The following is a 27540-nucleotide window of genomic DNA, read 5'->3' as shown; positions in this document are numbered from 1 at the left end:
TGGACTGAGGCTTAATGTTTTGTTTTTCTCTTTGTCCACTAGCAGGTACTCTAACCCCCAGACTTTTCCGGAGGGCACATGTCCTACCCCTGCGAAGAACCTCCAGCTCCCCCTTGTCAGTCGTTCTGCATCCTCTGATGTCCGCCGCCCTCTAGAAGATGAGTTCAAGGCAGAGGCAAACAAGTTTCTTCGACAGCAGAATGATCCAGGGGCGGAATTTGATCAGACGTCTGCCTGTCAGCCTCTCGAGGACAAATCTGCAACTCTGGATAGATTGGAGTTGATGTCTACGTATTTTCCCCCAATAAGGGTACCGTCGCCTCGGCGAGAGCCATCCTATCAAACACCAGATGCAGCAACACCAACTCTTGCTGGCAACGACGGTAATGAACACCTTCCTGAAAGTGTGTACAACAATTTCTTGCCCAAACCGTCGACACCAGTTCACAGGCCAGACCCCCAGGAGCCATGCTTTGACATTGCAGCACCACCAACTCCAGCTCCAGCTGCCTTGCCACCCTTGGATATCGACGACATCACGGAGCACCACCACAGCGAGCCTAATCTGGTCGTCTCAAATCTTCCATCTGTCACAGAAGAACAAGAACAGGAAGAAGAAGAGGAAGAGGAGGAGGAAGAGGAGGAGGAAGAGGGCGACATGGATGAGAGACTTGATGGAGAGCACTGTGCGGTGGATGAGCCGGACCAAACAAGGGAGCCATGCTCGTTTTCTCCTCAAGTTGAGGATCCTTTGCAGAAGAGCTGGCCTGCAGAGTCTCCAGACCAGCATGAGCCAGAAGTCCACCAACTGTCCCCCACACATCCTGCAGCTGACCACGGAGAGAACTGTTTCGATCACAACATGGGTTGGAACAATGACATGGATATGAAATCTCCCCACAGGACATATGGAGAAATAGAGGCTGCTGTCTCCAAAATAACCAGCCCTTACTCCCATTCTGATAATGACATGCAGCCCTTGTCTGGACACCCCTCTGTCACTTCCCCTTATGCTACCTGGAGCAGGTGGCACAAAGATGACCCAGAGGACTTTGATGAGCAGAAGGAGGCTGTGGCTGATATACCCTCTCCAGAGAGGCCAGACACTGCTATGGATGAGGACCCCAACTATTTAAACAACTCTTCTTCCTCCAATAGGCTGGAGTCCTTCTTTCCGGACTGCAACAAGCCGAGCATCGAAGAGGGACACCAGATGGAGACAGAGACAACATGTGTGGAACCAGACAGCAGACAGAGCACACACAGTTTCAGTGCTGCCACTGAAACTCACATGGCTCCAGCTGTGGGCCCTGAGCCTGTGGTTCCCTGGGAAGATCCATTTTCAGCTGATGAAGACGACCTGGGACCTTTCTCCTTGCCTGACCTTCCACTGCCAGACAAGTCAGAAGAAGCTGAGTCTGGGGAACCTGAACTTGCTGATCACAACAAGAGTGTGTCGACCCACATTAGACACACTATTACAGACAGAGAGGATCTGGACATCATGGAAGTAGACTTGCCAACCCTAGCAAAGACCTCACGCTCTGCTGGAGACTTAGGCTTAGGGGAATCTGCTAGACAGGACTTTGTTGTGCCATCACCACGTGCCCCTTTCCAGCAGGAATTGGACCCTGAGCCTCAAAGTGTGCCTGTCAACAGCTCAGTGGGACTTAACCAACAACAGAGCAGCATTTTGGAAAGAAAACTACCTTATGGGGGATCGGATGAGTCTGATCCCAGCATGTTGTATACATCTGTAAAATCAGATGCCAGTCAGCAACCACATATACAGATGCATTCGCACTCTGAGTCATTGCATATAACCCTGGACTCTGTGCCTGCTGTCAAGCCAGACACGAGACAGGAGGAGATGCCTGAGGCTGTACCAGAGCCTGTGTCCTGCAGTTCTCTTCCTCAGATCCCAGAAGTGGTCACCCTCTCCACCTCCGTGGAGCCACAGGACACTCAGGACACATCCAAGCAAACACTGGTGACCTTGACCACAGTGTCCGCCCCTGTAGATGTTCCCAAGAAGGTGGATGAAATCCCGCAAAGGATGACCCGAAATCGCGCCAAGAACAATCCAGCTGCTGCTTTTGCTGTTGCCACCCCTCCTACCTCTAGCATAATAACCTCGTGTACCGCTGCCACCTCAGTGACAACCAGTCCGGTGGTGAGCATTAACCCAGTTCCTACTAGAACCCCAACACCCACCTCAGCATCTTCCTTTACAGCTCTGAAGAAAGAGAAAGACTCTGGGCTTAGTGTCCCGTCTACTGCTTCTAATTTGACCCCAGCAGTATCTGTGACGACTTCTACGGTGGTTCTCAGCAAGACAACAAAAGGTCGTCCTCTTCCTGTCGACGAAGAGGAATCTCAAACCCAGCACCCACGGAAGAGGAAGTTTCCACGTTCTACAGGGCAGCAAGTCCAGGTTCAGCTGGTAAATACAGCCATGCAGCAGACCAGGGAGATGATACAGCAGACTTTAGCTGTAGTGGTCAATGCCATCAAGCTAGACGACATTGAACCCTACCGCAGCGAACGTTCCAACCCGTACTTTGACTATCTGCAGATTAGGAAGAAGATTGAGGAAAAGAGGAAGATTCTCTGCTACATCACGCCTCAGGCTCCACAGTGTTACGCTGAATATGTAACCTACACTGGCTCCTACCTGCTTGATGGCAAGCCTCTCAGCAAGTTGCATATCCCTGTGGTAAGTTCTGGTGTCTTTGCACCATTTCAAAATAATCTTATCCTGCAATGTAATGGTATTAATGCTGTGCTGTGTTTTGCTTATCAGATTGCTCCACCTCCATCACTGTCAGAACCTCTGAAGGAGCTCTTTAGGCAACAAGAGGCAGTAAGGGGCAAGCTTAGGTTGCAACACAGCATAGAACGGGTAAGAAAGTGTCATTTATACTTCAGGATCATTCACTGTCCTAAATTCACTCATTCCTCACTCCTTCCCTGCTTTTTATACATTCAACAATACACATGTGCACCAAACGCTGGGAGCACTTCTTTGATAAAAGATCAAAGCCTTTTTTAAAATGGAAATGCAAGTGAAATCAGCATAGTCCCCACGCCTTGGTGAAGCCAAAGTGAACAAATCTGTTTCATATATCTCACTTACTTGAATGACAGCCATTTGTTTGACGCAGTGATGTTCCTCTTCATATCATCAATGTTTTTTTCTTTCTGTGTTGTTCTTGCTGTTCACAGGAGAAGCTGATTGTTTCATGTGAACAGGAGGTTTTAAGGGTCCACTGCAGGGCAGCCAGGACAATAGCCAATCAGGCTGTGCCGTTCAGCGCCTGCACCATGCTGTTGGACTCTGAAGTGTACAATATGCCATCGGAGAGCCAGGTGGGAAATGTATCAGTATCTCTAAAACCATCAGTTAAGTATTTCTATGTCCATTACTTAGTCCACATTCTTCCTTTTTCTGCATTCTTAGGGTGATGAGAACAAATCTGTGAGAGATCGCTTCAATGCGCGGCAGTTCATTTCCTGGATCCAGGACGTGGATGATAAATACGACCGCATGAAGGTAAATACTGGCACTTTGCACAAAATAACCGATAATAGAAGCACAAAGTAACAACCACTGACTTTGCTAAATGCCATCTTGATGCCGATATTACATATTTAATGGTACATCTCTACATATGAGAACCATGACCTGTGTGCATAGTCACTATATTCATGCTATGCTTTTCCTTCCCCAGACGTGTTTGTTGATGCGACAGCAGCACGAGGCAGCAGCTCTCAATGCGGTCCAAAGAATGGAGTGGCAGCTGAAAGTCCAAGAACTGGACCCAGCGGGGCACAAATCCCTGTGCGTCAACGAAGTGCCGTCCTTCTACGTGCCAATGGTCGATGTCAACGACGACTTTGTCCTGCTGCCCGCGTGACATACCGCTTCCCACAGAGAGAAAACTTAGTCTCAATCACTTCTTATCAAGGAGACTTCGTTGAACCGAACGAATGGAAAGGGCTAGCAAGTTTGAGAGAGGACCATAGAGGAGGAAAAAATTTATTCTCTAGAAAAAGAATAAAGCTGAAAAACTTGCTCTCGATTCCCTTCCGTGAAGAAAGAAAAAAAAATTTTTTTAATGGGGGAAAAGAAAATACACAACTTGCACTTTCATCCTCAAAGTTTTTATGCGTTTGTTTGATCAGAGCGAGAGAAGCAGAAACAGTTTTTGCTTTGAGGCTCTGGCACTGGGACACACCTCCTCATCGCTTAGTTTTGGTGAGACGGAGGACAGATTTATTTTCTGCATTCGTTTGTGGTTCCTGCTTCAGTACCCACCACCACCGCTGCTACTGTGGGATCTACCAGAGAAGAGCTCTCCCAACAGAGTGGTGCCTGTCCTGGGGGGAGGACTGAGGAGACGCCTCCTTCTTTTTGACACGAGTCTCCACATGGGCCAGGAGATCTTGACAGAGTCCAGCGCTGACCCAGATGCAGTCAGTGGAGCCGTGGTGAATTGTGTGGATCCTTAAATTGATCCAGGAGGTTAGAAGCAGCCACTTTCAGGGCTATGAGACCCAGATACCCAGAGGACGCCCTCTCTGTTCACACTGCACCGGGCTTGGCTAAACAGTAGTGAAACAAAGGCTGCAGCAGGTTGGAACAAAGCAAGAGAGGGTGGGGGTCACGATGTGTGTGCACGTCAGGGCCCAGTGTCTGAGAGGAAGAGACCGTTCGTGCAGCCTCTCAGCCTGGCTTAACAAAAGAGGACATGAACGGATCTCTGAGGACAGACCGGAGTGTTCCTCAGTGATCCCGCTCGTTCCACCACAAAACACATCAGACCGCCATGGACTGCAAAAAAAGGAAAAAAAAAAAAAAGAAACCACACACACACACACACAGGACAGGACAACCAGAAGAAACAAACACAACGAATGTTGAGATTTCAAAGAGACTATTTGAGAAATTGTGGTTTTTGGCAGGATGAGAGAAATATTGTTTTTGTCTATTTCTTTACTTGGGCATTTCATTGTTTCTGAGGAAGTGACTTGAAACACTACAGAGCCAATATTAGTTTAATGGAAAAAACAAACAAAAGAAAACTGAAAAAAAGTTGTATTCCGTAAATTATGTACAGTTTTTATATTCGTTAACCAATGTATTCTTGCTGCCTTCTAGATAATTTATTTTGCCACACATTACTGCACAGTTGTAAATAACCTATGTACTGTAATATCACTCAGTTAAGTGTAAAGAAAAAAAAAACATAAAAGAAATAAAAATTATCTTTTTATGTACAGTTCACTTTTGGGCAGCACTTTCCCCCTTCATATCCATGGGCCAAAACATGTACACGATTCTGTCAGTATTGAAAGACTCCAGTGCACAGTTGTATAATCCCATTTTTTGACTCAATCCGGGGTTGGGTGAGGCGGCTCGCCTGGACCCGAGTCACCGCAACACAAGCAGCTGACAGAGAACACTTCTGCATTCAAATGGGCCTCTCACGGGCCGACAACCATACAGCCCCCTCAGATGTAGCAGAATAGTTGTTGAGGATTTATTTAAAGAATAGACAGAGGATTATTATTCATTGCTTTACTACACAATTATATCTGAAAATTTTCGAACCAAGAAAATGCCTTTTTCAGTGAAAAAAAAAATGTACTCATTGTTGGGCAAAGTCACACAGAAGTATATAAATATATATATATATATGGGTGGGATGGAAGAGAGATGTCATTCACAAGCAAAACCATATGAGTGTAGAACTGTTTGAAATTATTATTTCGCTTGTTTTTAATTTAAAGAAAAAAATTGGACTTTTTATTTTTTTTAATTTTTTTATGAATCATCGCACAACGTCACCGTCTAAAACCAACAAGACACGGGTCTTTCAGCGCTTCACTACTCGTCCTGTCCTCCCAGTGTCTGACTTCACATTGAACTGACTGAAGAGTTGTAACAGCCGCAGAGACATTTTCATTCCTCACAGACTCCTAAAAACACTGTCAGTCTGTCAGCCCCTTATGTCACAGTACTGGTGAGCAGCTTATTTTCATGGTGCTGTTACAACTTTTACTCACTAGGTGGTGCCAGTGTGTCAGAAAGAAAAACACTTATTCATGGCTCAGCAGACCTGAGGCCTTCCACTTAGACGGGTGTTTTTAAAGTAGATTTTAAAGGTGTTAATTTCCATGTTAGGACTCCAGTACAACACCCACTTAAAATCACGGGAATAGGCTCAACAACCAAGTCACGTTGTCCTCCTTTTTATTTTTTATCCTACAAGGGGCTGGGGCTAGTGTGGTCAGGGATTTTAAATGTTTCGGTTACTTCCTGTTATTATTCAGTTGTGTGGTGTCTTGTGTCAGGCCCGAGGAGACAGGTTACCAGACTCAAATCTTCTCAGAACAAACCAAAAAGTGAACAGACGTCAACACAAGCAGTGGAGGGGGGAAGAAATAGGTTAATGCTGAATAGACTGACTTTTAAAAACTAAAGGATCCCATTGAACCGTTGATTTGTGATGACTTGTATTGGTTCTCTGTTTTTAGTGGGTTTAGAAAAGCTTTCCCGACCTGCCCCACGCACACGGTCTCGTGTGTGAAAGCTGCTCACGTATCCTGATGGCAATATTCTGATCCTAAACTTTTAAGTTATTTACACACTGTCAGTCAGCATAGCTGTGTATGGTATGTCTAGTCAAGTGCAATGGTTGTTGCTATTACACTGTGCAGACAAGGTGGCTAGATGTATTGTCCTGGGTATTATTTTTTTTTTCTTTTAATTTTGAGACACACACACACACCCTGGTTTGGTATATGTTTGGAAACAAAAAGTCTAAAAAATTGTTTTTAAAATTCGTGTTTTTATTTTACTGTTGGTTTCTTACAGTTTTGGGGACGAGGGTCAGGGGTGTCTTTTGTTCAAGAATCCTTGTGTGTTTTTTTAGCAAAAAGTGTATGTAGCTTTGAATGTTGTTGTGTTTTATCTTTGGGGGAGGGAGGGGTTCTGTTCTGTATAAAAACCAGTGGCATGTCAATCACGTTGCTTAGCAGAATGTATACCGCTACAACGCCCTGACCGACACCCTCTCACTATTGTTTACAACACATCAAGAGCGTTTCCGTTTTGAGTGGCACCTTTCTTTTTTTTTCTTTCTTTTTTTTTTTTACTTTTTTTTTCTTTTTAAAAACAAAACACAAAAACAGTTTTATAGCCCTGCCTTTGTTCATACTTCTGCCATCGTTCGTATGTTTAACAACCTACAAAGGCTTGAAATGGTGATGGTCGACACAGCCGACAGGTGATCTCCCTCCCCCCTTCCGTTCCCCAGCTGCACAGAGCAATAGACCAAACACGCATCCATTCACTTTGATCATCCGGCGTGAATATTCGGCTAAGATACAGAGACACACAGCAGATGCATAGTAGAGCTCTTGGCCGTGGTGATACAGATGCTAGCCTGACACCACCTCAGTCAGCAACATATTACCTCTACTCTACTCACATTCGCTCATAATGTTTGTTTTTAGACTTGTTGTGTTTTCTTACTAGACATAAAAATATACATGATTTAGTTTCATTATGTAGAATCACGATTTCAAGCCTTTTTGTTTTTTCTAGTTTTGTTTTTTTAAATTCTTTGTTCCTTTTTATTTTATTTTTTAGAATGGATTATGACTAATAAAAAGCATGGAGAACTACTCTTTTAAATGGTGAGAAATAACCTATTTATTATCATTTATTTTGTTTTCTTTTTGTTTTGTTTTTTTTCTGGCACCTGTGGTATGTTTTGAGTTGAAGTTGGTCTCCGCTGTGTAAATTTTCCTCCTTGTAATGCGTGAAAGAGACATACTGTACATAGCTCTGTAAATAAAACCTCCCAGGACGTTTTGCACCCTCCTCTTTGTACTAGTCTGAAAAATTGCGTAGAATGTGGGGTTCTAACAGCAACGGGCCGTGTCGCGCTCGCTGCAGGTGATTATGATGTAACAATGTAACATTTTTTTTCTTTTTTTTTCCTTTTTTTTATTTGTACAATGTAGTTTATTTGTGTACATATTGATGGAGCAGCTAAAGGGGGGAGGGTTGGTTCACGATGGGTTTGTTGATGCTATCGTCAGTGCTGTAACAGAAATCCAGTACTTTCACCTCTAGCTGTTGTTGATTTCCTGCAAAAAAAAAAAAAGTGACAAAAAAAAAATTAAACGTGGAAAAAAAGACACAAAAAATTTAATAAAAAAGCAAAAACAAAAAAGAGAAACTGAAAATGAGTATGGACGGGGGGAAAAAAAGACTAAAACTGAAAAGTAAAAATTCTAAATTGTTATTTTCTACAGTTGCATGTACAGAGAGCGCGAGAACTGCTGTTGTTCCTCAGAGATTATGTTCGTTAATAAAATTTTGAAATATTACCAGCCGTTCTCTGCATTTTGGTTTTTGTGTTTTCATAGAGCTGCCCAGAGATATTGTAGTTTTGTGTTGTTGTTTTTTTCTTTTTGTTTCATTTTGGACTATTTCAGTTCATGTTTTTATTCTTTGAAAATAATGAGTGTCAGTTTAGTATTTTTCAGTGTTAGATTGTTCTTTTAATTATTATTTTAATTCATATATTTAATTATTCTGTGGAGGATGTCAGAGGCAGGATTTTGGAAAATCTGTGCGGTTCACTCACAGACTTGGAGACATGCAAAGTGTCAAATATGTCCATCAAAGCTTCATCAGGCAGATTGCATCTTTATCAGCCTCATCGTTACTAAATTAACAAATGCTAAAGTCAAATAATATCTATAATATCATTTTTATTATAATGACATTTCCAAGATCACAAAATTTTTAGTTTTTACTTATTAGCTTTTATTTAACTAAAATGGTTTGTCACATCTAGTTTTTCAACATTTACATTGAAATATACTGAAATAATATCCTTTCATATTTGAATAGCTCCTGCTAAGTACAGAATAATATCTGCATAATGGCACACTAAAATTATCACAAAGGTTTTTTAAAAATATAAAAAATGGCAGTTTTTAAATTTCCATTAAAAAAATTTAACAGGAAAGTGTTTAAGGTAACAAGCATGTCTGTTTTCTTTAAGGCAGAGCAGTTGCGCAAACAACCCAAAAGGCCTGTTTAGAGTCCTGGTTACGCCGCTCGTCTTCACTCCAAAGATGTGTTTCTATTGATAGCAGGATGACGTGTTTGGTGTCCAATCTTTGTAGTGTTTCACAATCTAAATGTCTGAATTATCTAGTGGTGGATTTCGTGCTTTAGTTAAACTCATAGTCTGGAAGAGTCCACTGAGTCAACTTTAATATTTCTGTGTAAATCTGATTTTTTTACCTTAATTACCAGCCCTCCTTTAACTCATGCCCAGAGGACTTCTGTCTGCTAACAGATTACATAACACTGCCTCACCTATTTATGGATTTCATTGCAGCTGATAAGGTGAGCTGCACAGTCACAAGGCAAAAGAAGCCTGTTTGTCTTATGAGTCACCAGACTAAAGCAATACAGATGTTTCTCCCACATGTTACTCCTGCTGTTCAGATAACAGTAAACAACTGAAGTAACAAAAGAAGAATTTCCCAACTATAGGATCAATGACGTTTGTGTTAATTTATCCCATCTAAGAAGTGCAAGGCATTTCTAAATGTGCCTCACACTGCAGGCATCAAAGTGCAGTTTTGTGTTTTATGGGTTCAAAGAAATATTAACATTTCAGATCGTACAAACTTTAAATCAGTTCATTGTGTAACCCAGCATAATCTTATGTTTTTGTGTAAGAACAAATCATTTTCCTTTGATGTCACAAACACTGCTTGGTGTATAAGAGATAAAATATTCTTTATTTTAAAAAAATAAATCTTTTAAAATGTGTTTAACAGGGAAAGTGTACATTAATAAGCACTGCTGTAAATGCAGTTGACTTAGCCATATGCCAATTTAAATCCATAGTCTCGGAACTGATCTTAAAAACAAAACAATATATATAATATCAATATTATTTAAAAATAAATAAATAAAAACATTAAAAAAAATACATAAAAAAAAACTACCAGAAAACCTGTACAACAGGGAAACAACATAGCAATAGCAGAATAAAGCCAATGCTGGCAAAACTAATTATCAATCTTTTTAACTGAGGTTTGAAAGTATTACATATATTCTGTTCTACTGTTGCACAGCAAGTTCAGGCTGAAAAAATAAGCCCGCTTCCAATGCAGTCCTGTCTAATTTGTACTAATAATACACTAAGTGGTTGAGGAGTCATATTGTGTAAAATTGTACAAATAGCACAAATATTGATGTTTTAACAAGATTTTCAAAGTGGAGTAAAGTGTACCTCTGTAAAATTAAACAGTCAATTCCTGAAAATAGCTGTGAGTTAAGCGTTTCGATGAAATTACAGAGGTTTAAATTTGAAAATGAATGTGAGCTTTCCACCAGGGTAGCTGTCTTCATGTCAAGTCCAGCTGTGAGTCACATGGAGACATCAAAAGCATCGACTGTTACTGACAGCTCCCTGGACTCCCGCTGTCTGGGGATTACCCTGAAATTAGTCACTCAGTCTCCAAGTAGCAGGTGTGTCATAAAAGTCGATCCCCGGGGCTGTGTGACCCTAAGATCCGCCCCCTGCCTGCCTGCTTCAGCGTCGTGCGGCTGTGCGCTCTCACTGCGTAAAAGTCTTCGGACCGTCTGTTACCACGAGCTGTCGACTTCAAATGGATTATGAAACTAAGGTTTTCCCTCACACCGGCGGCTATGGGCGCTATAACCGAATCGTGGTCGTGTTCAGCTGGTTCCCCAGTTTCGCCGTCACGCTGAATCTGTTCAGCGACGTGTTTTACACACTCATCCCGGACTCGTACCACTGCAAGCCAGACCCGACGCTGCTGCCCTCCGCGTTCCTCCTAAGCAACTTCTCCACACAAGGGTACCTAAACCTCACCATCCCCTGGGTGAACGGCTCCGGTCGGAGCCACTGTGAACTTTATAAGTACCCCCCCAACTCCTCGGACCTGTCCGAGAACGCGCCCAGAGAGAGGGTGCCCTGCACCACAGGGTGGGAGTACTCTCATGTAGCGGGCCTCCAGAGCAACTTTGTCACTGAGGTAAGACGCACGTTTAGCCCTGGTGTTAATATACAGATCTGTGGGGGAGTTAGGAGGCAGAGATACAACAGGTTGTGGGTTTGGGTTACATTTTCTTACCCGGTGAAGCCGTTTCCTTTCACGTGCTCATTTCTGGCCTTGTTTCGATGAGCTGCTCTGTCTGCTTAAAGGCACGCTGTGTCATGAACACGGCTGTTGGGCAGCTTTCAGTCAATATTGACTCAAGTTGAGCAGTTAACACTTTCATGTTGGCTTGAATCTTACTGACTGTCGTTTATCTGCCGTGGCTTCTCGGGAACGAAGATGAGAGGCCAGCCCGCCAGGGAACAAATACCTGCTTCATAGTTCATATAAGAAGTGTATAATGATAATTTGCCTCCAAGAAAGCAGGTTGGCACTCAAATATGCAGTCCTACATGCACTTTTGCTTTTAAGCAGGGTTTAACTGTCTTTTAACCCAGCGCGTGAACTCTGACTTTGACCTCCTAACACCCGAACTCTTTCATGGCATGCATTTTTAGTTTCTCTTTGCTAATTGGGCTGATTGGGACCTGATTAATGTAAAAACAAAGAATTACCAGATTTTTTTTTTTGTTTTAATCCGAGTTTTGTTTCTGAGAAAAATGAGATCCACATAAGGACATTGATTTTAAATTTCGATGGAACAGTGGCAGTATAATGTCCTCCTAAGTGGATATCAGGCCCTTGTAGAGCAAAATTTAGTATTTTGGTCTAGCCAACCCAAAATGTGATGTCCACACATGTGGATGCCAGGTCCTAGGAGGTTAAGCTTAAATTTAATGTCTTTTTCTTAGTTTCCTTGCTTTTCTCCTGCTTTTGGAGTCATCCCAAAAGATAAAAAATAAAAATCCCATCATAACCTCACAAACCCCTAAACCATGAACAAGGGGCCTTCTACATGGGAAGTCCCAGGGTCCTTGCAAGCCTGAAATAAACATCTGCATTAGTTTCCTACCTTTTCTGGAATTTCTGGGCAATTTCTGACATAAATATTTTTGAACAGTTGGATGATTGAACTTTGATTATAGATGGCATTGTCGCCCCCTTAGAAATGCTGCAAAACAGTTTTAGTCCACCCCACAGTGGGACTGGCCTTCTTAGCACAGAAGGTTATCTGTCAAGGTGTTTTGTTTGTTTTTTCCAAGGAGAATTCGTAAGCCTCTTAAAGGCGTTGAGCTTAATGTCAAATGTGATCCTAAATCTATCAGAACGACCCACGCATGAGAAACTGGGACTGTTGTAGAGGACTATAAGCTGAACTCACTTCTGCTCATTATTAATTTGACCTTTTTATAAACCTGTTGCTGTGGATCTCCACAGCAGTCCCAGTTTCTTCCTTTACCACCATTGAGTCCTAGCACAATTTAACAGCATGAAACGTGCAGTCCTTAATTTCAGAAACAGCTGGAGAGAGCACAGCAGCAGCAGGCGGTGCTTTTTACAAATCATGTAATACAAGCTGAGCTCATATGGCTCATAGAGCTCAGCAACACTAATGTAAAGCAGCTTGAAGCTTTGTATGTTGGACAAGTGGTTCTTAACCAGTGTACCACGAGGCAAGCAGGACACTTTGAGGAAGCTACGTTGTTTCAAGCTGATGACGTGGCATCTTAAAATCCCACAGTGACGCTGCTTTAAATAAAATGATTAAACGTAAGCTTGCAGGTAGGTGGATGACAATGGATGCATTCATTTAGCTTTTGCTACTTCTGCTGAAGCACTGTGAGGCAGGCTGCCAACACCCATGTTTTGGCACGACTCTCAAATGTTTTCATCTGTTGTAAATCATCCAGACTTGTCTGCTGTATGTCCTGCTGTATAACTTCACCAAAGGAACACCAACAAACCTCATGTTACATAATGATATGATGATAATATACAGGCACAATTTCATTAAAACAAATGCAAAACAACTTAAATGAACACCTGGACCACAGTAATGCGTCCTAAATCAATGAAAAATCATTCAGGTGCACAGAGACTCATTAACATTGAACAAATGACGTACCAATCAAATACATTATTTCAAAATAGAATTGCATAAACTGATTAATTTACAGATGAGTGCAGGTGCACAAACTTCTGCTTTCCTTTTAGCTGTGTGCGTTAGTCTTTCCAGACCAGCACCAAGTCCCTTTATCCACTGCTTCATAGAATGAGCAAACATACCCTTCCAGCATGGTGCAATTCACCTAGCTCTCCTAGCTCGGAGAGATGCCAAAGCCCTATAATTTGTTTGTTTCTGTGTTAGCGTGACGCCCACTGGGTAAATTCCCAGCACACGTGGTTTGTATTTTAGAAGGACACCTCTGACAGAATGTATTACTGTACGATCTTGGTGATCTGGCTTGACCTCTGAGGTGCCTTATCAACAGGCAGGTTGAAAACGGTGTGAGGCTCACGTCAGTCCTCTGTGAGCAAGAGGATGTGATGAGGAAGTAAAGGGAGAGAGGATAATGAAGGTTACCCCGAGGGTGATGGGAAGACGTAGCATTTTAGAAAAGTGTTACAAAACTAGGATTGCAATTTTTTTTTTTTTTTTTTTTTTTTTTTTTTTTTTTTCCCTTTTGTCCTGGGAACTATAAATACTTTAATAATAAAAAAAAAAAAAAAAAAGAAAACGACACACTCTAGAGCTTAGTACTCCAAGGAAAAACTCATTTTAATTGCAGATTTCTGTTTGTTAAGACATCTGGGTTGACATGGGAGATTTCAAACTGCGCAGACGTATGGACACGTCATAGATGTTTTTAGCTAACTGTGGTTCATGGACAGTTCACTATTAGCATCCTAATGAACAGATTGTTGTTTACAGCTCAATCATTTGTTAAAAAACTCATATCGTGACAGATATGGATCTGGGAAGGAAAAGGGGCCCACAGAGTTCTGTGCTACACCCCTACACAATCACACTACATCTGTTTTGTGCTGTAGTATCTTAAAACAAATATCAAAATGTGGACAGTTGTGGCTGTTAGCAGCTGATGTGGGGGGGGGGTATACGAGCAGGACAGTCATTATGGGTAATTGCCTCTGAGCTTGTTCTCAGATTATCATCTGTGTATCGTGCCTTATCATGAGACAAACTACCAGTGATGAGGCCTCTTTGACAAACTGTGGCAGTGGGAAATTAGAAGCCCCCCCCCCCCCCCCCAGTTCCTTCCTGAGACCCTGAACACAACGGCTTCCTCCACTCATGTCGTCATTCACTAAGACAAAGGACCACTCCAGTAACGGAAAAACTGAGCAGAGTACAACACAGGCGCTGGGTGGAATAACAGTCACTAACCATAGCTGTCCAGCACTCTCCTCTATAAACCAACTTTATCAAGTTTAGAGACAGATGTTCACATTTGTGGCCACTAATGTTTGAGGAGCTTACCCTGCAGGATCCAGGCTTCCAAAGGGCCTTTAATTTGTATGCAACTTTTTTGCAATCACACTGATTATTTAGTGCATATTTCAAAGTGAGTTTGCATTTGTTCAAATGACCATGCAGCAAATATGGCACCAGATGATATTCCTATACAAAATAATGCACAGGGAGCAGTTTAGTTTTTACCTTCTGTAGGCAGCTGGAAGTCGGTGAGGAGAGCCGACTGATCAAAAGGTTCAAGCAGTTCATGTTTGCTCCAGTAACCTGGATTAAGTAAATCGGATCACATGTCTAATTCACATCATTGTTCCTTCTTTGTCTTCTCATGTGCCGTCAGTCGTCATTGCTTGAAATAAGTGACAGTAAGTTCAATTGGGAAAATAAGTCTGTGTAGGAAATCCTAACAACAAGACCCAGTGGGAAGAAAAACATTAGCAAAGAGAGACAATTGTGTCCCGTATACCCTCAAAATGTAATTTTATTTTGACTGAAAAACTCCAGGAGAGGGTTGAAACCTTGATAGAAATTATCTGTGTTGTGGATTCCTCCTTTGGGAAAAAAAAAATGCTTGTGCCACTGCGATTACCTTAGTTTCAGCACATATATTGACATAATGGCTTTACTTTTAATAGAAGAGTCCTCCTTTTAACTTAGCAAGATAAAGCTCATCTAAAATTGCTAAAAAGTAAATTGTAAGATTAAGTAAAGCCTAAGCAAATTTTATAAACCAGCATTTGGTACACTATTTTCACTACTACCATTTCACACAGTCATGTGAAAAAGAACAGAAGAGGAAAAACTATGTATACCTCATAATTCAGTAGCTTGAGGAACCACCTTTAACTCAAAGTAATACAAAAAAGGTATTACTTCATCAGCCTCTCGTATCACTGTGGGGGAATTTTGGCCCACTCTTCCTTACAGAGTTGCTTTGGCTCATTGAGGTTTGTAGGTGTTCAGTTATGCACAGCTCTCTTACAGTTGACGTCTGTACTCTGACTGGATCTTGATTCTTTTCATTTTTTTTGTCTTAGTCATTCAGTTGTCTTGTTGCGTGACCCAGTTTCCTTCAAGCTTTAGCTTTTGCACTAATGGCCTCACATTTGACTCTAGAATACTTTGGTGTACAGAGGAATTCATGGTCGACTGCCGTGTGCCCGTCCTGTGCAGTACCTGTGCCGCGCTGATTGTTTTAGACGAAAGAGACTTTCTTCTGGTAACACTTCCAAACAAACCACGCTTGTTCAGTCTTTTTCTAACTGTGCTGTCATGAAATTTAACATTAACATGTTAACTGAGGCCTGTAGAGTCTCAGATGTAGCTCTTGGGCTTTTCTGTTTTGTTTTTTGTTTTTCAGTCTCTCTGAATATTGAATGGTCAGACCTTCTGGTGAATTTGCTGGGACGTCCATTCCTGGGAAGATTGTTGCATCATATTAACGCACACTTTGACGCTTCAGACCTGCAACTGCTACAACTCTCACTTACTGATGATCAGTTAATCAAGTGCATTTGATTATCAGCACCTGGTTGCTACGTAGACTCTTCATTTCTATGGAAGGGGTACGGGTGCACTTTATCGCGGGTCTGCATAGAATTACTCATATGATTCTAAGGCCAGGTGCAATTGGACACCACTGACATTGCATGAAATTTGTAAATCCTTACCAAATATTTACAAAAAACTTGATCACACCTAAAGATCTTATTGTTAAAGAGCAAGAAACGATGAACTGGAACCATGAATCATGGAACCTGATTAAACTGGTTTACAACAAAACCGTATCACTTACTCAGCTGACAGATTAACAAAAATGAACAGCTGTTAATGATCAAATGTCCCATCACCTTCAGTTGAATGACCCTCCTGGCCCCTGTTTTAAATGTGATTCACTCCACATGATGCTGGTCAAGCGATCCAGTCACACCTGAGCGCATCTTTGTACCACGTCTAAACTGAATTATTTTCAAAATAACAACAAACACACTGATCAGAAGAACCGATATTTGTTGGCTTGTTGATTTAAGTGAAAAAATACTCAAGATGATCAGATTTCTTAACTACTTGTTAAGTGTGGGTGGGGGTCTGAAGTCTGGGAGATGGGACAGAAGGCATCGTATCTGTATTAGCTTTAAGTATTAGCCATTTGATGCCACTTACCAGTCTCTCAGCCGTATTTACAATTTTGATCCCCCCAGGAACCTCCTAGGCAAACCCTAAAATGTGATCGGCACATTGGAAAGTGACCTCACATAGTCAGTCGTTTTCATTTAGCTCCTTTCTGAGCTCTTCTCACTTTCTTCACTGTTTCCTTTGATGCTTTGACTTTACACTGCAGCTGGATCCATCTGTAAAATACAGAAAACATGACTGGTGCCTGTAGGAAAGTAGAGGAGAATCTTTCTTACAGGCAGGGACTGGTACTAACCAGGCGTAAAGCTGCTGGCACTTTATTCTAATGTAATAACACTGTCAGCAGGCATCTTAACTCGATTACAAACAACATGATCTACATTCCTGATTTCCCCACAGACGGCTCTCTGTGCGTTTGACTCAACTGCTATTCTCGGCATGTTACATAGTCAGGTTATGATGTATGCAGCATGTTGGGAGCAGCTCTAATTTGTGCCTTTTAAGTCTTTGATAGAATGTTTTATACATAAAGTATAATTGCATTGGTATGACTGAGGTTCTGTGGTGTAGGCGTTTAGCTTGATTTCTTACCTTTTTAGTGGGTCACTTGTTTTTCATCCAATTGCAATTTAAAATGAAGAAATTGACTTTTTTTTTTTTTTTTTTTTTTTAAATCTCACCATTTTGGAGCTGGATGTGGAGTACCTCTGGAAAACTGGCTTGCAAATGCTCATCAGAACTGGAGCATAAACATGTTGGAAGGACTGCTGCTAGAACTACACATTAAATATCATTACCAAACTTTTCAAAAGGCACCAACACTACAAACAGTAGATGGACCCGGTTAGCCAGAAAATGGCTCGCTGTCAGGATCCATGAGCACCTTTATAATCATGCATAGTACCACGTTGGGCCCCTTTAGCCTTGAGATCTGTCCTCGACAAGGTGGTGGAAACACTCCTTGAGATTTTAGTCCAAGGTGAAGTGATGGCTGCACATCCATGATGTGAATCTGCTGTTCCACCACATCCCGAAAACGCTCCATCAGATTGAGATCTGGTGACTGTGGAGGCCATTTGAGCACGGTGAACTCGCTGTCATGTACAAGAAACCAGTTTGAGACGATTTGACTTTTGTGGCATGGTGCATTATCGGATGGACGTAAACGACAGTACTCACTTTGGCTGTGCCGTTTAAACCATGATCAGTTGATTATAAGAGCTCAAATGTGCCCCACACCATTTCATCACCATCACCAGTCTGAACTCGTAGGGGCTGGATGGATCCTTGCTTTCATGCTTTAAAAAAAAACCCTACCATCATATTGCAACAGAAATCAAGACTCATCACAGCCTCAGAACAGTTCCCTCTTCCTTTTTTTTTTTTTTTTTTTTTTTTTTTACCATTTTCTGTAAACCATAGACATGATTGTGGGAACATTCCCAGTAGATCAGTCGTTTCTAAAACACTCAGACCAGCCTGTCTGGCAGGAATGACCATGGGACGTTCAGAGTTGCTTAAATTACCTTTCTCATTCTGATGCTCAGTCTGAACTTGACTATGCAATGGATTGCTGCCATGTGATTGGCTGATTTAGATATTTGTGCTAACAAGCAGTTAAACTTGTGTACCTAAAAGTGTTTGTGTATACCTACAGTGTTGTTCAAGAACTCTGACATTAGAGCACTGAATTATTGAATTATTGTCTCACAATTCCTTTTAAACTCATGACATTGATCAGTGTTTGTGCTGCTTTTTCCTCCCCTGCAGTGGAACCTGGTCTGCAGTGACTACTGGAAAATCCCCGTGCAGCATATCTGTTTCATGACTGGATGGATTCTGGGATACATATTTCTAGGCACCCTGTGTGACTGGTGAGTAATAACCTCAGTTGATATGTAACTCTAAATAAGATATGAAGAACATAAACACCAGAATAAATGTGTTTAAAACGGTTGCATTAGATCATCATTTTTGTGTGTGTGTTGACTGTTTAGGCTGTGAAGTTTCACTCGTACATGTTTTACGTCTGTGTCTTCAGGTTGGGTCGTCGGCGAGGTTTCCTTCTGTCCGTTGGTCTGTCCAGTCTGTTGGGTGTAGCTCTGTGTTTGTCCAGGAGTGTGGTGGTGTTTCTGCTGCTGCGTCTGTCTCAAGGCGCCTCACTCGCTGGGCTGTTTGTGTCCTCCTACATCGCTCGTAAGTAATCTGTATCCACATTTTAAAGCTGATGTCTGGTAGTCGAGCTTTCTCACTGATCGGCAGCGGAAGTAGAAAAAGGTTTTATGGACTGGTCACATGTTCACATTTTACTTACACACATAATAAGAGGCCAGAGGGTAAATAACAAGTGGCACATGATCGTTACTGTGCATCTGTCATGGCGTGCTGTGTGCTGTGTCATTGAGGGGAAAATCCCTCAGCCTGACATGCTCTCCGGGGTTTTGGTTTCAACTTTAAAGTGTGCTCATCAGCTTGCTGTCTCTTTCTTTTATTTTGTTTTCCTTCTTAAATCATTGAACAAGAGATTGCGATGATACCTGATACTATATCTTTCTATTGAGAAAAATCTGATGTCGTGTAAAAGTTAAATAATGTTAATGTATTTGCCCAGCTAATTATCTGTACACCGTGCTGTGCTGAACTAATCTTATCAGTGGAAAAGATAGAAGCCCTTGTCGTCCCCACAGAAGCAGGTCAATCTTGCCCATCCTATCTTTATTTGTGGAGAGTCCTGAAATCAGACTTGATACCTTCATAGTGAAGTGTGAAATTCATGCATTAAAGGATATACTGCAGCATTGCATTAAACTAAATCTCCTCACCTTCAGTCTAAAGCAGTATCTTTGATAGATCACCGTTTGCAGTGCTTCATGTTTGATTCTCCAGACAAATTAGTTAAGATGCGTTCATGCTTCAAACTCTATGCTAAACTTGACAGCATTTTATTGTGAAAGTTGTTTGGGAGCATCTGCGTCACTGCTCATTTCTAATATCCGTATTCATTAAACTGTAGTTTGCAAAGAGAGGCTGTAGATAAATATAACCACCAAGTGCATCTAATCAGTTCAGCTTCCATCATGAAGCCTCTGTCTGACGGATGATGTGATTTCATGAAAGTTATTTAATTATTCCTCATGTTATCAAACTTCCACATTTGTCTGGTCATATAATTTCATTAGGAGACTAAAATATACAAGTCGTGCAGAGACATTACGTATTGTGGTCATAATTCCCTTTCTTTTTTCCTCTTTTGGCTGCTCCATTCAAAGGTCGCCCACAGCAGATCTGCTGCTGCATGTCCTCCTTCACTACATTCATGAATCTCCTCTTGAGGTCTTCCTCTTTTCCTCCTGCCTACATATCTAGTTGATTCTTTTGTTGTTAAGTGTTACTGTGTTCACCAGCTAGTTGTGGACTTTCTCCTGCTCACAGGCTGTGGCAGGAGACTGTCATTAATCAGAATGAGCGAAGTTGATTTGTTGACAGTGTAAGGGATAATGCACAGAGACATGTCGATATCTAAATGTAATAAATACCTGAGTAGTGACCGTGGTCCACTTGGTCCAGTCACTACAGTTCTTTAACATGACTGAGTTCACTGAACTCAGATGGCCTCAGAGTACCTTTGGGATGTGGTGGATCTGCAGTATCTGTGATGCCATCATGTCAGCCTGGACCAAAGTCTCTGAGAAATATTTCCAGCATCTTGTTGAATCTGTCATGAAGCCTTAAAACAGTCCTGAAGGCACCAGTCACAGGCTTACCCAGTGACTGGTAGGTGTACAAATATGCTACCATTCAAGACTATTGGGGGGGGAGCAGGATGTTTTTCTATTATTAGAATTATAGCTTCAGTTGTTTGTAGCAGGCACACTGGAGATGGATATTATATTGGTAACTAAAGAAACCAGGCTGTGACTGACAGCAGGCAGGTGACTGGAGCTAAGCTAAGAGGTGTGAAGGTCGGTCATACTTCAGCTGTCCTCTCTCTGTGAGGCAAACGGCACAAGTGAGCCACCCCACTATGAAAAGTGCTCAGCTTTCAGTCTTCAGCAGGAGTTTCAGCAAAACTTCTCTGCTTGATAGTGATTCGCAGTGAGCGAAGGTGGAGATTGTAGATGCATATGAGAAATGGGAGGAATGTGGGAGGCGTACTCCCACATTCCTGCAAGGTCAGGTCGAAATTCACTCCAGGGTTTGTTTTGGGTTGTTTTTTTTTGTTTGTTTTGTTTTTCTTTTCTTTTCTTGGACTGTCTGATTATGTTGCTGTGTGGGGTTAGGCTGAGATGGGAAAATATTGTTTTGTTTTTGTTTGGGTTTTTTTGTGGGGGGTGCTATAGGCAGGAGGATATAATAGCAGGACAGGACTGAAGGCAGGGCAACCAGGAAGTGACTACCCTAACGACCACGTCCACACTGAAAACCGTTCCACCTCATCCTTCTTGCTGTTTTAAAAAAAAAAATTATAAACTTAATATGTTGAAATTTTATTTTGACAATTCGAGAGCAGATTCTATGTTTTGATGCTGGTTTTCATGTTTTTGCACGAGGGTGGACTGCAGGTCTCCCCTATTGGGAGGTCAGGTCTTTGATGGCAGGAGTCACTTGAGATAAGCCACTTCCTTTTCTGCCTATGAGGGTTTAAAAGCAGTCTTAATGGTGGTACAGAAGTTAAACCGATTGAACCCTGGATGAGTGGGTGACTGTATCAAAGGTTTAGAAAGTGATAAGTGTAAATAAAAACTAAACAAAGGACAGATGTTGAGGAATTAACTTTAAATTAGAAAAACAAGACTGATTCTTATTGAAATCACCTAAAATGGGACTTTAAAATTTCCTGGCTGTTCCATTTGGTATTTCCTTTTCTCTTAAACCAAACAAGAGGTGAAGGTGGGTGGAGCTTTCACCCTTACATGCTACATGACCTGTGCTGACATGAAGTTTGAGGACGTGCTACAGTGTGCTTTAGGCATGAGGTGGCTGCCATAGCAACGGGATGAATAGGTTTGCTTTCCTTCAGCTGTGCTCTGATGTTTTTTTTTTTTTTTTTTTTTTTTTTTTTCTTCTTATCCCCTTAGGGTTGGAGCTGTGCGACCCTCCCCATCGTCTGATGGTTGCTATGGTCAGTGGTTTCTTCGGCGTGCTGGCAGAACTGCTGTTGCCAGGCATTGCGGTTCTGTCCCGCGATTGGCCCGTCCTCCAGGCGGTGGCCACTTTGCCTTTAGTCCTTCTGCTGTCCTATTGGTGGTGAGTCAGCTGGTAGCGTTTTTGGAGGTGCACAGGTGGACACGCTATTTGTTTTTCCCCAGCGGTTCTCTATGTGCCGTCCTCACGCCATAACATAATGCGATCTTCGTTCCTGCATGTTGAGCTGCTCCTGTCTCAGGCCTCTTCAAGCAAGCCACACCCGAGTTCACAAGAATCTCCATGTTTGTTTAATTATTATCTGGGATATTTTAGTAGATAACACCCAGTCCTCACTCAAACTGTTTTTACATGAGACCCTATAACAACAAGTGTTATCATTCACTCAGATGCTCTGAAACATTGCCAGGTAACAGCTTAAAGGCCTCAGGAGAGGCTGTGTTATTTTATTTTGCATGGGGAATCTACAAAACTAACATTGTGTGCTCTGGGCTAAAAATTGTTCATGCATTTGTGTCATCATGGCTAGATGGCTGAAATGCCATATTTACCAGCTTAGATTTGAGGGAAAAAAAAAACTGTCAGTACTCCAAGCAATACAAAATGCCTGCAGCATTTTGTATTTTTATTCACCTTACGTTGACTTTCAGATTAAAACTTTAAAATTCTCGTGCTTGGATGCAGAGTACTAAATGGATAAGCTCCAAACTTTAGATCTTCCAGATGACGCAACAGATGTAAACACTGCTGTCCACTGTCTTCGCTTACGAGCTCAGATCTATTAGTCGTCTCTCGTACTGAAGGCTGAGGAGGATGGAGCCTTTCGGTCTGTGGCAGCAAGACTGAAGCAGTTTACCCATCCAGCTCCATTTAGCCGTCTTTGGAGTCTTTTATGTCTGGCACCATAAGCATACTTTAGCTATACCAGAACATATTATAGCTATATGATAAATAAATACTTAAGACTTTCAGCTTATATTTGAGGGCTGATCAAAAATATTGTATTTACTGTCGACAAATTAAAGTATTTTAGACACGGCATCAAAATTGTTTAGATCTTGTTTCTGCTCTTTAATTATTTAAATTTTTTTTCCTCCCAGAAGAGGGAGACTATTTTACTTTCACCATGTTGTTGTCACAGCAACAGCTTCCAACTACAAATACAATAATTGAATCATCTCAAGTCTTATTGAATTTCTGAGCACATGATGTAGACCACACACGTCCTTGAAATCTGTGTAATTACACTCGAACCTCAGGTGGAGGGGGGAACTGTATACAAACGTGTCTGTAATTCCCAGCTGTAAACAGTGTACTGTATTTTAAAGATGGATGGAGCTTTCAGGCTGGAAAGTGAAGCCAATGCAAAAAACTTTAAACATGCATTTTTCTCTAATGCCCAGCAGGGGGCAACTCCTACCTTGTACACTGCTTAGAAGTCAATGGGGAAGAAAAATGACCCCAATGTCTATATTTTGTCTATAAAGCAGAGTATGCCTACCTTATTATTTCTCATTTTTACCCACTCATAAGATCAAGTTTAAAAAAACACTTTAATACGGATTTTCACTTACTTGGCCATAACATGGTGACTAAAGCACTTATGATGTTGCTGTTTGAGATGTCAAAGCCTTTTGACTTACTATTGATATTTGTGATGGATAATAACAGTTTGTTTTTTTTCTTCAGCTGTGCATCGGTATTTCCAGAGTCTCCTCGCTGGCTGCTGGCCACAGTTCAGATTCCTCAAGCAAAGAGGAGCCTTCAGGAATTCTCTAAAAGAAATTGTGTTTTTCTACAAGACGACCTCTACCCTAGCGAAACCCTGCTGTCAGGTACACACACACACACCTCTAGGATTTCTCTGCAGGCGTGTACAGTTTTCTCCTGGTTGTTGGAGCACAGGCGCTAAACCTTAAACGTGATGCATTAAGAGAAGAAAAATCTGGACCTCACCAATTTCTAAACCCTGGTATTTCCTTGGTAGAAGCAACACGTATTTCCAAATCAAACTCAGTGGGGTTTAACTTTGTTGGGACATCAGTTAAAATGATTTCCCTGTTTGTGGTTACAGAGATTGATTCAGTGTACGGCGAGGACAGTCAGCCACGATACCACTCTGCTCTGGAGCTGCGTCGGACTCGCGTCATCTGGAAGAACTGCCTCATACTCGGCTTCAGCTTGTGAGTTTTCTCTCTTCATGAAATCAGCGGTCCCGAGTCAGGGGCGCTACAGTGAAGTCCATAAATATTTGGACAATTTTGGTTCTGTGCATCACCTGAATTCATTTTAAATGAAACAACTCAGATGGAGTTGAAGTGCAGACTTTCAGCTTTAATTCAGTGGGTTGAACAAAAACGAACAAGAACTGCAGGCGAGTGTTTGATAACTGATACTGAGTTTTTCTTAACACTGAGGAGAAGTGAGACAAACCTTTTTGTGGTGTTTTTGTTCAGTAGTGGTTTTTTTTTTTTCCTTGGATCTCTCCCATGGTGCCATGTTTTGCCCAGTCTTTCTTATTGTTGAATCATGAACTCTGAACTTCAAATGAGGACTCGAGTTCCTGTTTAAGTGATATCGAGATCCAACTGGCAGTAATCAGACCTGAGTGTGGTTGGTGAAATTGAACTAAGCTTTCTAAACCAAAACAAAGTATGAGTTAGTTCATGATTTAGCAAGGAGGGCATCTACTTTCCACACAGGAAAGGCATGTTTTGTTAGCTTTTTCCTCCTTGTTGGGTTGTCTTCGTCTAATATAAAAAAAAAAAAAAAAATTTGACCTGAAAATTTGAAATCCTGGAAATATGTCAAAGTAAAAAATGAGGAAGGGGGGAAATACTTTGTCATCAGCTGTACACATCAGTGGTTTGTTACAGAAGAGGTCAAATTAAAGGGGAAACAATTCATTTGTTTTTGTTTGTGTTGCTATGGCATCAACCATGAGGGCAGGAAATGTACAACATGCTTTCAATATCTGCTGTGCTTAAACCACAAAACTGATTACCAAGTGCCACGACAGGTCTACAGAGCTAGATGAACTGAGATATTCCCTAACGGGTAATTTAGGATTTGAGGTACCTGCTTTCAACCTGATTATTTTATTTTTTCCTTTGCCATCCAGATTCATTGGAACAGGCATCCAGTACTGCTTCACCAAAAACCTGCACACTTTCTCCAACAAGTTCTACTTCAGCTACTTCCTCCGGGTGGTAACTGGAGCGCTCGCCTGCATCTTCCTGTGTTTGTCCATCAATCACTTTGGCCGACGTGGCATGCTTCTCCTCTCTGCCATCATCACTGGACTGTCTTCACTCCTGCTGCTGGCCCTTACACCATGTATGTAACATCCACACAGGCCCATAAAATCTACTGTAAATTCCCTTCAGAGTTTCCTTGAAAAAGTTTTGGATCACATCCCAGAAAGTTTTTCACTCTCTGGGTTTTAATGACGCTTTTATTGACGTTTGTGTTTGACAGACCTGCAGGGTGGCCTGGTGCTGGTGCTCTCCGTTGTGGGTTTGTTGTTCTCTCAGGCTCTCGCCATGCTCAGTGCATTCTTCGCCTGTGAGGTGATGCCAACTGTAGTTCGGTAAATGTCTCTTTGTTCTTGATTAAACTGAAAATGGGACGTATTGATCACATTTGCCGCAAAGTCAAAAGGAAGTTTTAAAGTACAAAGGAAAAAAACGGGTTGAAACAAAGTACCGTGCGATCTTTTCACCTTGGTGATTTATTCTCCTTTTCCTGTGCTTCCTCTCTCTCGTCCAGAGGTGGCTGCCTTGGCCTGGTGCTGGCATTGGGTTGCGTTGGCAGGGCCGCCTCCTCCCTGATGGAGCTCCAGAACAATGGTGGCTATTTCCTCCATCATGTTGTCTTCGCTTCCTTCGCTGTCCTCTCCGTCCTCTGCATAATGCTCCTACCTGAAAGCAAACGGAAACCGCTCCCAGATTCCATGAAGGACGGCGAGAACCAGAGGCGACCACCCCTCTTCCTGTCGCAGCCCACCAGAGACAGCCTCCCTCTACTGCACACGCGTGCCCCTTTGTCGGAGTACAACCCGGATAACTACTCCCTCCTGGTGTCTGCCACCAGGAAGATGTTGACTAAAGATTCTTTGCCTTACAGGATTGGTGTTCCTGCTCATCCCCCTCTGCTGTCAAACAATGAAACACAGGAACCAGAAACTCTGAGAGATGTGTCTTAAATTTAACCCTTCTCCTCCTCTTTACACTCTAGCTTGAGGGGATGAGTCGAAATGTTACCTCTGACAGGCTATGATAAGCCTTCAGTGGAAGGGTCAGTGATTAGCTCTTCATAACTCATCTGGCGAGCTGGATGCACTTTAGAGCAATGGCTCCAACTTTGTCAGTTTTCATCAATATTTCCATCTGGTCTCTTTACATTTTGTTACTATGCAGTGGCGTCTTCACACATGGATCCGGTCCACCGCTGTGGGACGATGGCCTCCTTTTGCTGTATTTTGTCAGCCTTTTCTGAGATGTAGGAATATGTTGGTACATTCCCAGTGCAGCTGGGGTCACACTGCTCATGTCTGTGGTAGGCATTCAAAGCAAACTGGCACACTCCAGTGTTACCAGAGGAGCTCTCTGTCATGTAAAGCTCTTTGATTGCGTTTCTCAGTAACACAGTTCTTCATTAAGTCTGTCTGCCTGACTCACCAGCAGATAGCAGCGCTGAGTGGGCTACAGATCACCTGAGCACGCAAGACTATACTTGTGAAGCACAGCAGGGGGCGCTGATGATACACTAAAAAATGATCAATTATAGTTTTGTTTTTTTGTTTTTATTTTTGTTTTTTTAAGGCTTTTTGTTTCCTGTGCAACTAACAAGCTTCATTTGTCCTTTTTCTGATGTTAGGATGTGATCAGTGTGGATAAACACAACCATTTCTTTACCATTACGTTTTTCTGTCTTCATGCTCCCTCTATAAACCACATCTATTACCAACTATTGCATTAAAAACTGTCCTGTTGTTTTCTACTTAAACTGGAAGTGGCTAAATTTCAAGATGCACTAACCACAGCAGCTGCTGAGCGAAAAGTGCGTCTGTGTCTGGAATGCTTCAGCTAAAACGCAACAACCTTGTGGAACCAGTAGAGAGATAGATAGATATATATATTTACATTTTTCTTTTCTTTTTAAAAAATGGTTTGTTTAATGTTCTTTTATGTTTACTAGTGCGGATGTTTTACGTGTTTAAAGCCTTTAGTTTTAACTGTGAGATGAGATCATGTCTTCAGCCGTCAGTGTCGTTGTGTGATAGTTTACTGTTTGTGAATACATAACTTTACCTTCAGTGAGCAAACAAAGGTGCTTGTGTTGGAACTACAGTTGGTGATGTAAGCTTTTAAAACCTAATGTTTTGTTTCTTTGTAAAGTAAAATGTGCAAAAGCTGAGTGTTAACTTTTTAAGGAAAATAATCTAAATCTTTTTTTACTTCTCTGTAAACCAAACTCAAATCGACAAAACTTGTTTTAAAAATGTTCAGTGATGGTGTTTCTCTCTCTGAACACTAGATGGCCCTGTTCACTTTACAAAACAAAGAAATGTACTGCTTGGAGTGAAAATGTTCAGGTGTGCGTACTCAGATTATAGTTGTGTGACTTCATTATTCAACTAGGAAAAAAACCCTGTTTACAGTCCTGCCCATAAAAAGGCACCTTCACTACTTTTTTTTTTTTTTTTTTTTTTTTTTTTTTTTGGTCTTTTTTTGTTTTAAATGAGATAAAATGGATGAATT

At 41.8% G+C, this 27540-nt stretch overlaps 2 protein-coding genes across 4 annotated transcripts in view; both read left to right on the top strand.

Annotated features, from left to right (window-relative positions):
* The window catches only part of ankrd11 (ankyrin repeat domain 11), a 114095-nt gene extending 105692 nt beyond the window's left edge, over nucleotides 1-8403 (top strand). For 2 of the 3 annotated variants that reach the window (XM_084936014.1, XM_084936004.1), the window contains 5 exons: nucleotides 43-2716; nucleotides 2804-2902; nucleotides 3226-3369; nucleotides 3461-3553; nucleotides 3732-8403. In XM_084936014.1, coding sequence (XP_084792140.1) covers nucleotides 43-2716; nucleotides 2804-2902; nucleotides 3226-3369; nucleotides 3461-3553; nucleotides 3732-3917 — 3196 coding nt within the window. In that variant the 3' untranslated portion in view covers nucleotides 3918-8403. The remainder of the gene's footprint in view (nucleotides 1-42; nucleotides 2717-2803; nucleotides 2903-3225; nucleotides 3370-3460; nucleotides 3554-3731) is intronic. The other variant, XM_084936024.1, reaches the window with a different exon arrangement.
* A 2083-nt stretch (nucleotides 8404-10486) lies between these two features.
* Nucleotides 10487-27538, top strand: slc22a31 (solute carrier family 22 member 31). Its single transcript, XM_084935979.1, has 9 exons — nucleotides 10487-11103; nucleotides 18404-18507; nucleotides 18675-18829; nucleotides 21712-21880; nucleotides 23468-23613; nucleotides 23853-23961; nucleotides 24900-25114; nucleotides 25256-25367; nucleotides 25547-27538. Exons 1-9 carry the CDS (start codon nucleotides 10714-10716, stop codon nucleotides 25980-25982), a joined length of 1836 nt encoding a protein of 611 aa, XP_084792105.1. The 5' UTR covers nucleotides 10487-10713; the 3' UTR covers nucleotides 25983-27538.
* The last annotated feature ends 2 nt before the right edge of the window (nucleotides 27539-27540 follow it).

The sequence above is a fragment of the Perissodus microlepis genome, chromosome 1 (assembly GCF_051167445.1).
Source record: "Perissodus microlepis isolate ML-2025 ecotype Zambia chromosome 1, ASM5116744v1, whole genome shotgun sequence".
Lineage (NCBI taxonomy): Eukaryota > Metazoa > Chordata > Actinopteri > Cichliformes > Cichlidae > Perissodus > Perissodus microlepis.
Note: the sequence above shows the minus strand (reverse complement) of the source record. Positions and strands in the feature narration are given on the sequence as shown.

Excerpts from the sequence above, each read along its gene's own strand:
- slc22a31 (XM_084935979.1), top strand. The coding sequence starts at position 10,714 with ATGGATTATGAAACTAAGGTTTTCCCTCACACCGGCGGCTATGGGCGC. Across the intron at positions 18,508-18,674 it reads CTAGGCACCCTGTGTGACTG|GTTGGGTCGTCGGCGAGGTT; the intron begins GTGAGTAATAAC and ends CTGTGTCTTCAG. Across the intron at positions 21,881-23,467 it reads CTTCTGCTGTCCTATTGGTG|CTGTGCATCGGTATTTCCAG; the intron begins GTGAGTCAGCTG and ends TTTTTTCTTCAG.